The sequence below is a fragment of the Lycorma delicatula genome, chromosome 5, assembly GCF_047948215.1.
Source record: "Lycorma delicatula isolate Av1 chromosome 5, ASM4794821v1, whole genome shotgun sequence".
NCBI lineage: Eukaryota > Metazoa > Arthropoda > Insecta > Hemiptera > Fulgoridae > Lycorma > Lycorma delicatula.
In genome coordinates, this window is record NC_134459.1 from 94,964,305 (window position 1) to 94,979,724 (window position 15,420).

At 28.8% G+C, this 15,420-nt stretch overlaps 1 protein-coding gene across 2 annotated transcripts in view; it reads right to left on the bottom strand.

Annotated features, from left to right (window-relative positions):
• The window catches only part of DppIII (dipeptidyl peptidase 3), a 63,857-nt gene that overhangs the window by 25,684 nt on the left and 22,753 nt on the right, over positions 1-15,420 (bottom strand). For both annotated transcript variants that reach the window (XM_075366689.1, XM_075366690.1), the window contains exons 6-8: positions 13,148-13,291; positions 7,963-8,093; positions 3,328-3,581 (exon numbers count right to left, since the gene is read on the bottom strand). In XM_075366689.1, the coding sequence (XP_075222804.1) occupies positions 3,328-3,581; positions 7,963-8,093; positions 13,148-13,291 (529 nt within the window). The remainder of the gene's footprint in view (positions 1-3,327; positions 3,582-7,962; positions 8,094-13,147; positions 13,292-15,420) is intronic.

Consider the following 15,420-nt stretch of genomic DNA (forward strand, 5'->3'; position numbering starts at 1 on the left):
GATTATATTATGTCTAAACTGTATTATTGAAGTTAGTAATTCTTTAAATATTTAACATATCATTCATGTGAACAGCTAGCTATACATTATAATCATTAACATATAAAACATGTATTCGACATTTACATAAAATAAAGAATATAGCTAAAATATGACTAAACAATGTTCTTAATTGCTTAATAAAAATCAGTGCCTTAATGTAGAATTGACAAAAAAAAAGTTTTTTTTGTTTAACCTCTGGGTCTACTGTTAGGCATTGCTTCAGAGGATGAGATGAATGATTTGTAGCGTGCGTGAAAATGCCATGCCTGACCGGGATTCGAATTCGAGACCTCCAGATGAAAGGCCAATAGAACAAAGTTGGTTATGTGGTTCAACACCGTTGGCAATGTACATGATTTACTTCGTAAATAACTTTGTTTAAGTGATTTTAATTACATTTAGGTCAAAGTTAGGTTAGGTAACATAACCAATTATTGTTACTAAAATAAATACTATTATCGTTTCTGCTAAGATCATTATAGTTTCTATGTTGAGTACTTGTTTACCTTTCTTAGCTTTATTCTTTTACCAGATTCTTGAAAAGGACATCTGCTTGATATCAAAAGATCAACAATCAAGTGGATGTCCTTTTCAAGAACCTCAATTTATTGAAAACAGGAAATAGATAAATAAAACGAAAATGTAAGTATAACCATTAATAACAAATAAACAAGTAGAATAAGGTATGACATCAACTATAGGGAGGGGCGTTGACTAAACACTATATAAAGATAAATAGAAATTAAAAAATACCAGTATATAAGTTTTGACAACAGAGTGGTTCTGAAACGCGTCAACATGTGATAAAAGAATGAAGCTAAGAAAGGTAAACAGTACTCAACATAAAAAGGTACTAATGATTCTGTTATTGAACTTCATACGATACCAACATAACTTAACACTCACTAATCTTGTCTAATTAACATTAAATATATATATTATATACAACTTGTTAATAAAAAATGTGATATTTTAACCAAATAGAATAATTAACATACAAAATGCAGACTGAAAATAGCAAAAATTGAGTGGTCTCCAGTTAACATAGAAATACCCAAAATTTACCAGTGCTATTACTTTATAACTAAGCATGTTCATATAAATTAGAATCTAGTCCAGCCACTTATATAGTTTCTAAGACAGATAATAAAAGATCATAAGAAATGAAACTCATATGTTTCTAATGAATGGTATAAAATAAAACAATATTTATGTTATTAAATAATAACATTATTTTTTATGATTTTAAAAACCAAGTGTACCCGGTATTTAATATTATCAAGGAATTAAAAGAGAAAGAACGCATATAACTTGGTTCTGTCAATATTAAAAAAAATTACATAAAACTGATCCGTTAGTTATTTCATATTAAATATAAAAATTACTATTAACCCTTTTTACACATGCAAAACCACTACACCACTTTCTTACATACAATATTCATAAATACTATAAACTATTACGTTATTTTTTTTACCTCATATGCCGCTATATAATATTTTAATAAAATTCCCTGGTCACTTAATGATAGAAAATTAAATGTTCTTTGCATATGTTTAGCAGGAATAACATTGCCAAGAGATACATTCTTGAAACCTTCAGACTGACGAATGTCATCATCTGATGTTCAGAAAAAAACAAAAAAGAATAAAAAAAATAAAAACTATCTGAAACTATCAGTTCACTAAAATTGAAATAATTTATATTTATGGTTCAAAAATATTGATTCTAAAACAAAAGTTGAAAAGAGATTAGATTCATAAACTTCAAAATAAATAAATATATATATTGTAAATAAATGAACACTGATTCTAGTTTTGGCCTAACTTATGGGACGCTAACCAAAAAGGATTAAGTAAAAACATAATGAACTAAGAAGAGTTAATATTAAAAAAAAAAAAAAAAAAATATATGATTAAAAATTGTATACTATTATTTAACTTAAAACAAATGCAGTCACCAACTCAATTATGTATTAAATCATAATTATGAAGCAATTTTTTGTCACTCGAAGAAATTATTTCTTAAATAATTAAGAAACGTAATTATTCCAAAATTATGTAATTACTAAGTAATTAAAACATAATTATGAATTAAAAAGAAGTTTATTGTGGATATTAATGCAGACATTAAATAAAATAATAATGAAGAATAGTTAAGACTGAACAGAAGTCTGTACAAAACTTTTAGCTTGCCTAAAAAAATGGATAATTATGTAAATAAAGAAATTAAACAATAAAAAATTATTAACTATATTTAATTTTACAATCCTTTTTAAGTAAAACTACATTTTTGGTGTAAGTACAAAATATTAAGTATTAAATAAAATTGTTAGAAAATTTATCTCAAACATATTAATAAAAGGTTACAAATATGACAATTAAAATAAATCTGAATGTAAAAAACTAAATTTTAATATTTAAGTTGTACATATGTTTTTACAAACCAAATATAAGTGACTGACTTTCTCGGTAAATGGAAATGTATTTTCAGTTCTTTTGTGGTCCTATGCAGCCTCCTTCAATGGTAGTATTATAAACAAGCTACAGCATAATAGTTTAGAAGAATCTTTGGAAAGCACATGTGTGTGTGTGTGTGTGTATACACTCGTATAATCATTTTTCTATAAAACATTTATCAATCCAAGATGGATGATAAATTTTGAAATTTAGTTACTGACAAATAGTTATTTTATTTCATTTTTTCATGATGCATGTTTATGTTTTTCATTTCTTATTCTTCTATATCGCAAATAATTTTTAAGCCTCTTCCATTTTATATTCCACTTTGTGAATTTCACAACTTTGGCATTTCTTTTTGTTTTGTTTTTTCATGCCTTCATTTACACATTGTTCATTCAAGGATTCAGTAGAATAGTATGGTATTGACTTTACGAGAATTATTCCTGCTACTTGCACTCCAGATGGAACAGAGGCACTGTGAAACACAAATAATCTCTGCATCAGGATGAGATAAAAAAAAAATAGCTAATCATAAAATAACAACACTTCTGAAATGTGATAAATAATCAAACTTATTACACTTTGAATATAAAATTCAAATTTATAAAACAACAAATAATAATCAATTAATTTTGTACATATCATTCCTTTCTAAAATTAATATCTTCTTGCCTAATGTGATTTTAACGCTTCATTAAGGAATTTTAAAATAAAAATTTTAATTAAATCCTGAAAAGTTTATTTTTTATTTTTTGAACTAATAGATATTGTCTTGTTTAGAAATAAAAAAAGGAAAAAGCAATAAACCAAACAAAAAACTTACAGTTTGGTATATTGATACCAGCAGGTATATCGGAACTAGCAAATGTAAGAACATCTAAAGATGTGAAATCAGGTTTTAGAAATGTATCTTTTTCAAAACTGGAAGGCCAAGGAAGTTTCATTAATATTCCTTCAGCTAAGGATACTAGGTCAGTAAACTTCTTAGACATTTCTTTATTGACCATTGCAACAAATCCTTCAAATTCCGCCCGCTGACCAGCTGGATCTCGATAATTCTCTATAAAACCAATATAACTGAAAAAAAAGAAAGAAAAAAAACAGCATAAGCGTAATGTAGAGGCTTCTCGATGGTTTTATATAGATCGTAAAATATTAAAGTTTTATGTAAAATGGATATTCATGTAACACAGCAAATTCTCACAAAGTTAGTGGGTATAAAAATAATTAGAAATGTTAATATGGAGTCTGAACAAAGTGACAGAGGAGCAGCAAGTTTTACAAGTTTAAAGGTTACATTGATGTCCAAAGTAATGAATAGATTTTCTTGTGTATGAGTAGAATTCAAAACCACAACTCCAGGAAAAAAATGGGGTTATTGGTAATGATTAATACCTATGACTACAAATGAAATGGGTTCTCATTACATTTTGATATCAAACTGAATTGTCACTTGTTACAAAGCTTAACTAGCCAGATCAAATAGTTTTTTCTTTCTCCATTATAAGCTATGTAATAAGAAATTCCTGCTGCAGATTCTCAAGAATCTAGATCTTCAGGAACTTATGATAAGATTGGTCTTTGAACTTGTGTTATTACACAAGCCAGTGAGTGATCTCATTTTTTTCTGTTTAGCCTCTGGAACCACCATAAGAAATTACTTCAGAGGATGAATGAGACTGATATGTATGAATGTAAATGAAGTGTAAGCCTAGGTCTAGCTAAGTATTGCCTCTTACAAAGTTTCATATAAATAGCCAGATGTAAAAAACCTCATGTCATTAGCTTATTTTGCCAGCTACAGTTGAGATTGTCAGTTAATACCTCTATCACATGATACTGTTGCCTGTCGAATTGCAGCTTTTTTTTCAGGACGCTGCATAACAAATTCTTTTCAGTTCAGTTGATGAGGCAACAGGTAGCAATAAAGAAGTTCATTTCAATGCCTATGTTCGATTTTGTGATGGTATGTCAGCAGTAGAATTACTACTTTTCTGCAAACCAATAGAACTCAAAGCGAAACAGCACTCGCATTATTTGCTATCAAATGATTTCATAAACGAAGCAAACATGGAGTGGAAAAATTGCATCGGAATTTGCACTGACGGTGCTTGTTCAATGTCTGAGAAATTCCTAAGTATATAAGCACTTGTGAAACAAAAATATCCACAGTGTGTTTGGACACACTACATGATCCACAGAGAAGCTCTGGCTTCCAAAAATATGAGTCCTGGTCTGAATATTGTGCTAACATCGGCTGTAACCAAAGTAAATTATATAAAAATGTGATCCCTAAAATCAAGAATCTTTTCTGCACTTTGTAAAGACACGGGTGCAGTATATTCAGCGTTACTATTTTATTGCAAGGCAAGATGGTTATCATGTGGGAAATTTTTGCAACATGTTTATGAATTAAGAGATGACATAGCCATTTTTCTAGAAGAGAAAAACCAACCAAGAAAAGTTTGAGATGGTTTATTGGTGATGGAATTGAGCTACTTGGTCAACATAGTAGAAAAATTAAATACCTTAAATCTTCAACTCCAAGGAGCAAATACAGATATGATGGATATGAGTGATAGAGTTAATGTTTTTTATAGAAAAATGGAATTATGAAGCAGAAATCTAAAGCAATATAGCCTAGAAATGTTTTGAAATGTGGATGAATGTCTAAAAACTTACACGGATGAACAGGTGAAGAAAGTTGTTTTCAAAACCACTGAAAATCATTTAGCCATGCTGGCAAAGAATTTAAAAAGTATTTTCTTCTAAGTATTATCAAGTTACGAGTGGATTAGGGATCTATTTCAAAATATTCCCGATAGAATCTCAACTACTAAAGACATCTTCATACACTTTACAGCTAGTGTTGAAATCATAAGATTTGAATTTTGGGCAAAGATGGATGATGAGTTTTCTGTACTGAAAACGAGCATTTTCTATACTATTACCATTTTCAACATCCTACCTTTGCAAAACTGTATTTTCTGTGGTGGCTCTTTAAAGACAAAATATAGATCTCAGCTAAATACAGAAAAAGAAACTTTGCTCTGCAAGACTGATCCAAGGGAGTCACTAATAATTATTAAAGTTGCTTTATATAGCATTAATAAGTTAATTATTACATTGTGCAGTGCTGATACAATCCTAAAATTAGTGTATTATATCAATGTGTATTTTTTTATTAGTTATTAAGTCAGAATGTATTTTGTTTTGCTTTCCTTTTGGTAAATTAATAAATTTTTTTAATAATATTTTCTTTTCGATATGCTCATGTTTTGGTGTTATCACACCCTCCTAAGGGAGCGCACCCGACAGGTTGAGAAACACTGGCTTAAATTATAGGTAACGCAAATGCCCACAACTTTTATTGAGAACTTTTTCGCCTAGGAAGTTTACCTTGGCCTAAAAAACTGAAAACCAATTTTCACCACATTTGAATGGCTGCCATTTTATCCAGTTGTATATAAAAAAGTTATACTTACCCTAATCTACCACCCCACGTAGTTTCCTAAACTCTACTAATTTTTTGCCAAAAAAAATTCCCCTATTGACCGGACTACATTTAAGTCGTAAAGAATTAATGAGTTACTAACTGATAAAATTGTAGTTTAGCTTTCAATATCATGGCAAAAAATTAGCAATATTACCAGACTAATGAAACTGGGCACTACTAGCCTTGTATACAGTTAACTACAAGATGTATTTGGTGATAAGTATTTATCAATGGGTGAAAGATCATATAATCAGCATGAATAGGGTAACAGGCTCTATCAAATAATCAGCTGAAAACTTACTTGCATTTCATGGATTGCAACAAGAACAAATGCAAAATAATTAAATTTTAAATCAGGAAAGATACAAGCAATGCAGAAGTAAAAATTAAGGTCAGAGAGCACAGAGTCAAAACTTTTCTCAACAAAATTGTCATTTGAGAGGAAGTTAGGAAGGTATTGAAGATTGTAAAAAATTAGTTTTAGAGGAACTAAAAGGGTTATGCTTAAGATTTCTCAAAAAATATAGTTTCGTGTCAAAGATTCAGTTTCAGTTTTCCACAATCTAATCTTCATTTATGTTTACACAAATAATACATTATATGCCATCTTGTATGGTTTTCGAGTTTCTCCAACTTAAAAAAAAATAAATATAATCATAAATACGCTTTTTTATAAATGTTATTACAACTTTAATTTATAAACTGATTTATACCTTGGAAACAGCACTTGTGTAGTACATTTATCTGTACAGTAGTCATCGACTGGCAACAATAGTAGAGTTATATTTGTGCTAGTTGTTGTGCATAACCTAACTGAAGCAAGTGCTAACATGAATGGTGCTGGCACGATTCATGAGTATGAGGTTCAAACATCAATTTGTTTCTTAATGTAAAAAAAAATTCTCTGCTAAAATCTACAAAGAAATTTGTAATGTTTATGAAACAAACACTGTGTGTAAAAGTAAGGTTTGAAAATGGTATTATTTGTTTCAAAAAAGGAACAAATGTTCATAATAAACTGTAGTATCACGAATGGTTTGTTGGAAAAAGTGAATAAAGGAATTTGCAAAAACAGACAATTTAATTTCAAAATTATCAAATGAATTTCCAAACAATTTATACTTGTATTTTAAAGAAGTTTAATGGAAAAACTAAGTTATAGAAAGTTGTGCACCAGGTGCCAAAAATGTTGACAGATTGACACAAGGAAAATGTCTTAATGCAATCAAATCATTTTTGCAGTGCCACCAAATTAAAGAAAATTAACTGCCTAACCACACTGGGACTGCCAATAAGACTTTGATACCACACATTAAGGTTAAAAGAAAGCAGTAATTGATGCAGTGACAGCATTCATCATCTACAAGGCTCAAGTTTTAGCAAGAATGTTCTGACAGCTTATGACTACAGTTTTCTAGGACAACAAAAGAATATTGCTTATTGAGATCCTTGATTATGGATCTAGTACTGCAAATGCCAGTAAATACTATGAAACTTTTAAAAACTTTGACATGCTATTTAGAACAGACACAAGACATGATTCAATGATATTCTGTTTCTGCATGACAGTGCTTGATGCACATTCCAACAAAAACAGTTTAAGCATTACAAGTGACTTCTCTAGGAAATCTTCGGTTTAAGAACATACCTTTCACATTGTCACAAACTTTTGCAACTTGTTTCCTGGACAAAAATTTTAATTTTATGGACAACAATCCTGATTGAAATTATTTACATTTTCTTAGTAATCACAGGATAATGCAAAGTTAACAGTGAGAGAAAACCTTTTTTTAGCATATTAAAATGCCAAGCTTCATCAGGATTAAAACTGAGAACCTTTCATATGAAATGAGAAGACAAAGACATTACACACACAAAAGTTACAAAAAACACTTCAAGCTATATAATGAATTAAGAAAGACAAAAGCATAATTATAATAAATTCTGTAAGTAATAAATTACGTTTCTATAACTGGTCCTTTATCTTTAATCCAGTAACGAGATCCATCTTTATGTTCTTCTAACTTCCCAGTAGTAAAACTTTCAATATATCTATCTATCATATGTCTTTCAAAGCAATTAGCAGCGTGTTCCTACAAAAAAAAAAAATAATAATAATAAAAAAGAAGTTAAAACGTTTGTAAATTACCTCATTTTGCCAAAACCAAACTAAAACACAAAGCAATGGCAAGAAATAACTGTCATCAAGACAAAAAAATTTTAGTTTCTTAAGTACAAACAACAACATTCTAGTTATGTAGAATGTATATAAAACAGAATAAAATATAAAAGAAATTAATATGTATATAAATTATATTATTATTAACATAAACAAGCTAGTACAAAACATTGAGATAAGACATATCTTACCTTTTATCATGTAGTACTTTCATGGGATTCCAAATCCTCAGTCATGATTGAATTCATTTTATTAAATTGCATATTAAATAGATATTAAAAATAAACTACGCCCATGGTGTAATGTTCACTATATTACTCTCATATTATAATGAAAACTGCTTATTAATTTATTATAAGAGTGCTGCTATCTGTTTCTGTTTTTATAATGCTATCTCCCTCAAATACGTCTGATGAAGTATTAAATTGGAATTTTGTTTGAATTTATAAATGTAATGTTTTTCTAATATATATTTTTTTTTCACCCTTACAATTAATTTATAATATTTCTACATTTGTGTTAATATCAGAAATATAATATCTATTCTTTATTAGATGGTCTGCCATATTAGATAAACTTACTTTATTATTTTTGTAATTTTTATAATGTTCAAGAATCTAGTTTTAAAGGATATATTTGTTTTTCCTATATAAATATCATCACAACTATTACATTCAATTTTATAAATTTCACACAATTATTTATTTTATTATTACTATTTTTGTTTTTTAAATATTCTGTTACGTGGTTATTAGGTTTGTATTACAGCAGCACTCATATAATAAATTAATAGACAGTTTTCATTATAATATTATAATAATGTAATGAACATTATACCATGTGCATGATTTATTTTAGTAACAGTATATTTTTAATATTTCTGATATCTTTATTTAATATGGAACTTAATTAAATGAATTCAATCTATGACTAAGGATGCAGGATCCTGCAAAAATACTACTATGATAAAATTAAGGCAAGATAAGTCTTATCTCAATATTCTATACAAGGTGGTATATGTTAAAAGAAAATATAATCTAGAGGAGTAATATGAATTTTAAAAAGATTTAATTCAATAAAATACACACCTATATATAAATTAAAGGCTGCTTATTCTGATCATTTTTGGCTGCAATTGTTTGACAACAATAATCAAACATGTAATCACAATGAGCACAGAGCCTACATTCATGAAATTTTTCTTCACCCATAATTATAGTATAGGTCTTTGCATAGATGGCTGTATGATACGCCATAGATGGTGTATCTCAAATTAAACCTACACATATTTATGATTCATTATCAACTTTAAATTATGGTTTATGAAGTTTGTCTAGTTTTTTATACTCAAAATATGAGCATTAACTGAAATTTAAATTTTTGGAAACTTTTGGTCTAATCGAATGCAATCAAAAGGGGAGATGTACAACTAGATGTTACAACAGTCCTAAATCCAAATTTCAACATTCTAAAGCTAATCAATTTTGAGTTATGTGAGATACATACATATGTATGTATGTACAGATGTCATGCTGAAACTAGTCAAAATGGATTCAGGGATGGTCAAAATGGATATTTCCATTGAAATCTCAAAACCGATATTTTTCACAATTACAATACTTCCTTATAAGTAAAACTTATATGGCACCAAATGTGATTTTTAAAAATTTCTATCATCATCGTCTTTTATTCTTTTACAAAATAATTGTTTTATTTACTTTTTATATAAGTGGGCTAATATAATTTTGAGATATACGACGGTTGACAGCAATAGGGTGAATGATGATTGTAAAAATGATTTATGATTTATTTTTTAACAACATAATCATTTATTATTACTATTTTTGGATAATATCAACAAAAATTCAATAAAAAAAAAATTACTGATTAAATATGTTTTAAATCAATATAATATTGATGGTAGATATGACCTCAATTACTAGTTTTGGTTCTATCAATAGAGGAAAAAATCTAGTAAAAATAAATTATTCATTCACAATTCAGATGATAAATTATAATTTTAATAACTACAGTGAAGTTAACAGTTTTTACTATTAACTGTAAACAGCAATCTAAAACTAATTTTAAAAGTTATTTCTCTTAAAGTTATATGAATGCATTAAATAATGTAAACAAGGTATGTAACTAAAATAGAGGAAATTAATGCATGTCCAGGTCAAGCATCTCTTTTTAATTTTCTACCTGATGATTATACAAAAAAATATTTAGATGAATGACAATTTCACTTGCAACTTTTATTATACATAAAGAATTAATATTTTTGTTTATACAAATTATGACAAAAAAAATGTTGAGTGCTGCAATGAAATTGCCTCTTTAAAATTTGAGATTCAGCAAAGGAAAAATCCTGAAATTTACCTCCCCCCTGATAAAGAGGAGGCAATGATTGTGTTTGTGTGTGTGTGTGTGTGTGTATATATACACACAACTGTTAGTAAGAGTATATACAAGCAGTTCCTCCATTGCAAGTGTCAATGCCTCCTCAGAGGGTAGATGAGGAGTGGTGGTTATAAAGCAGTCTATTCACCTGGGGATGGAAAACTGCCCCCAAAAGTGGAGGAATGGCATTAGAATACAGAAAGCAAAAGAAAACTACTATATTAAAGATTCTAGTGATAATTACTTGCATTATACTATGACGCTGGCTTCTTCTGTTAAATGTTCTGGAGTTAAAATAGCTCCTCATTCAGATACCTCTGGGAGAAACAACAAAAGAAGTTGAAGGACCAATTAATTGTCTATAGAAACTTGAAATGTCAAAACTTTGTTACAAAGTGGAAAGTTAGAGAATTTCAAGAGATAAGTAGAGATAAATAAAATGGATATATTAGGAATGAGTGAAATAAGGTGGGAAGGGCAGGTTGAGATGAAAAATTGAGAAGTTACCATATTTTATTCTGAAAGAAAGAATGGTAAAAATGGAGTGGCAATAATTAAGAGGGATAAAGTAAAACATGTTATACAAATGATAAAACAATATTATTAAGGACTGAAATGTTACCAAAACATTTAGTTGTACTATAAGTATATATGGCAAATAGCAAATTATGAAAAAGAAGATACTGAACATCTTCAGAACTCTGAAATATGATAATACTGAAAATGTAATAAAATCAGGATTACTGTAACACACTGATAGGAGACTAGAATGCTGTGGTTGGAGACTGTGAAAAAGGAAGTGTAAAAGGAAAATGTGACTTTGGGGTAAGGAATGGAAGTGGGAATAGGTTAGAAGAATTTTGTTCAAAGAAAAAATTATTTATAACCACCACTTGGTTCAAAAGTCATAAAAGGAAGAGATATACAAGATATATTTATCAAATGACTGATATATACAATAACAGATGACTTTCCCAGTATAAAAAAAAAGTTTAATTTATTTTTTTTTAGTAAAACTAATCTGATGAAACAATGATAACTATGAAAGCACTCAAGAGTATAAACATTTATAAAAAAGTTTGATTAAGTATAGATGCATGCTAGGTATACTGGAGTATGTTGAGATTGACAACATCTTCGTTGATAAAAGACAGGAATATACATTCTCTTAAGAAAGCCAATGAATTACCATGTACAGAAATCAAAAGTGATTATATGCTACATATGATGTAAATGAGAATAGCTTTAAACAACACAGAGAAAGCGAAGGTAGGTAAGAGATAGAATTTGGAAAAGTTGAAAAAATTGGAATAGGCAAAAGTGGGAGAAAAACTGGCCAAGGCAAATAAAAAAAAGCAAAAAGGAAAATGAGAACAGTGAAGATTTGGATGAGAACATAAAATGCTACAATAAATGTTTTTTCAACATTTCAAGGGAGAAGTAGGCTTTATGAAGGAAATAGAGCCAATACCATACATAGAAATGCTGGAAATGGTAAAATGAGAGAAATTGAGGTTATCTTTCTCCTACACCAGGAGAAAGAAGGAATAAAGTTGGAAGGAATAAAGTACCTGTATATGACAAGAGAGAAATGCAACAAACTAAACATAGAAAAGGAATGGGAGGTAGTTGAAGAGGGTAAAGGACCACTGATATTAAAATGTGAAGTATAGAAGGCTGAAGAATTAAAAACAGACTGTGGTAGATGAACTTCCCACATAATTTTTTAAATACTTAAGGAGAAAGGTGTGGAAGAAATAGTATTATAGTGGAAGAATATAGATTTTTAGATAATTATTTATTGCTGATAATTTATAATTGGTTATGGTTTGAGTCAAAAAATCATATACAAAGGTTTTGGCAGGAAAGGTCATTTACAGGCAGATAGATATAAAAATCATAATAAATAAATGCAAGTCAAAGCACATATTTTGAGTAGGAAAAAGGTTTGTAAATATTTTCAATATAAATTAATTTATTTTTAACATCACACAAATCTGCAGTAAACCAAAATTATATCACATATATAAAACATTACAAGTACAATAACAACAGACATAAAATTAATGAATTCAACTACAAAGCATACAATACTAATCATGTAAATCCATTAATAAGTAACAAAAATTATTTTTATTGTAGGTTTACAGTTGGACACGAGATAGATTTTAAAATTCTGACATGTAAGGACAGTCCCATCAGTATTAATTCCTTCTAAAAACCTTTTAAACTGTTTTAAGTTTATACATTTAATGTAATTAAGCAAGGAATTAAAAATCTTAATACTCCTTATTGTTGAATAACTTTTATAAAACGTTAAGTGTCAGTGAAGAAAGAAAAGGAAGTACAACTCTATTATAGTCATGCTTAAAAAATATGATTTTGCAGCACAGAAATGAATTGAGAATACCATAAATCTTTCAAATTTGAAAATGCCAAAAATGTATAAATGAATATACTGTATTTGTTTCACTAAGTTTTAAATGATCAACAGTTTACAATACAATGCAGTATTAATTATAAAAAATACAGATTATTAACTAAAAGTAAATGTAAATTATAACTAACCTTAGCTTTAGAAAGGTTATCACATACAGCTACTAAAATTGGTGAATAATCACCACGAGTAACAGTAAAAATGCAACCTTCAAATTCTGTATCTGGCAACATAAAACTTGCATCTCTTCCAATATCTACACTAGCGAGTTTTATCTGTGGAAAGAAAAAACATAAACTATAAAAGATTACAACACAATGTAAGTAGGAAAAAATGGCACAGAAAAGAAATTAAAAAAAAGAATAAAAATAAGAAAGAAGCTTTGGAACAGAAATATAATTGTATTTGTGAAATAATTATAATTAATGGTAAACTATTATTTTTTTTTTTAATTTTATAACTTTGCCTGATGGTGCACCAGCCCATTTTTATGGTCCTGTTATTCATTATCTGAATGAAACATTTCCTAACCACTGGATTGGCCAAGGTGGATCTCAATTACAGCCAGCTAGATCACCTGATGTAAATTACTTGGATTTCTTTTTATGGGCACGTATGAAAGCTTTAAGTATATGTACAAAAATCAGAAATGCAAATGCACTCTTCCAAAGAATCACGTGGACTATTGAAGAAATCGAAAGCAACTCAAGAATGTCAGAAAATGCTATCTATCTCATCTGAAACTTGCTGTGCTGAAACGTGTTTTCAAGTTGATGGCAGACATTTTGAACAGCTGATGTTATGCAAGAATAAACTATGCTATTTTATTTGGTATATTTTTATAATTTTATCCAATAGAAGGCTATTTGTTTTAGTCCAAAATTATACTCAGTATTTTCCATATTGGTACATATTGTTCTTCATTAAAGAAAACATTATTTTCTTTCAGTATTGATTTTTCTCGACTCTATTTACATTAATTTTCTCAGAATTAAATTTTCTATCAGTTTAAACAAAAAGTTTTATTTGTTTATTGACAATTTAACACAGTTATATGCTAAAGTAAAAAAAATTTAAAACTTTTAAACTTTAAAAAATTTTAAAGTAAAAAATGTTTTTCAACTCAATTTTTTGTTTTTACACCATATTTCGTAAAAAAAATAATGATACAGTTCTAGGAGCCATTTTTAAAAAAATTCCAGGTCAAAAACCATAAGAAACCACTAAATTCACCCCTTAATTTACCTTCCCAGAAATTCAGTACAGCTTCAGCAGAGGAGCAGAAATCGGGGTGAAATCTTTCACTAGCTGTAACTTGCTAATGAAGCATTTTTGGACCCACGTTTAAATAAATTTTTTTCATTATTTTAATGAAAGAAATATGCCTATGAAGTTTAGCAGAACTCCTGGGACACTTGTATATATCTAAAATTAAAACACAAACAACCAAACTGCATAATACATCTGGTCCGATGTGTTATGCAGAGATATTTCATCATATCTTTGAAGAATCTAAGATTTAGAATTGGTATCCAAGAAACGTACTTAACAGTTAAAGTTTAACAAATAAGTATTATGTTCAAAGATGTTTATCTCTATACCATTTGTTTACGCCAATGCGTAAAGTAGCTTTTAATCCAATAAATTCAAGGTTATGGTTGAGTCTTGGAGGTATTACAGGCTTGGTAAATTTATTTTGCACTTTCGTAGGGCTTATCATATGTGTACTTTTAGAATAGGTTGTTGTTTTCATTATCAACTCTCTCGGCTCCAGTCTGGCTGACTGTTGCGTCATCTTAATATTGTCAGCGTATTTCTATCACGCATTATTTATTGCTGTTTAGTCTTAACATATTAGTCTTAACTGTTTTTTGTTATTTTCAATTTTAATATTGTCATAGTTCCTGCAAGAATAATTTTCTTTGTTAGCCATGATGTCATTCCTCAACTTTTCGTATTCAGAAATTATGTTATCAGTCTTACGTAATTCCTTTAATGGTCTGGTTGCTTAAAAATAATTGTTGTTATGTCTTTCGTTCACAAACTTCTCTTATCGTTCCCAACCTGGCTGTTTCTTTCTCAGACTAATACTTGCACACTACCTCTTGTCTTCAACACACACACTCTCTTCTGTTTACAGTCTAGTTTGTTTCCCCCTCTTCTCATCACGCCACCTTTTTCTTCAGTCCAGATCAGACTTCCACGATGTGGTTGCTTGTGATTCGCTCTTGTTTCTCTTTCTCTCTCTCTCTCTCTCTCTTGTATAGTACAGGACAGACTTTCACGATGTGTGGTTGCCTGCGACTCGCTCTCGTTTCTTTCTCTGTCGTATAGTGTTGTTATACTCGTCGCCTTTGTGCATTCATAAACGTTGGTTCAGTTACTACAAACCAGGCAAATTTAT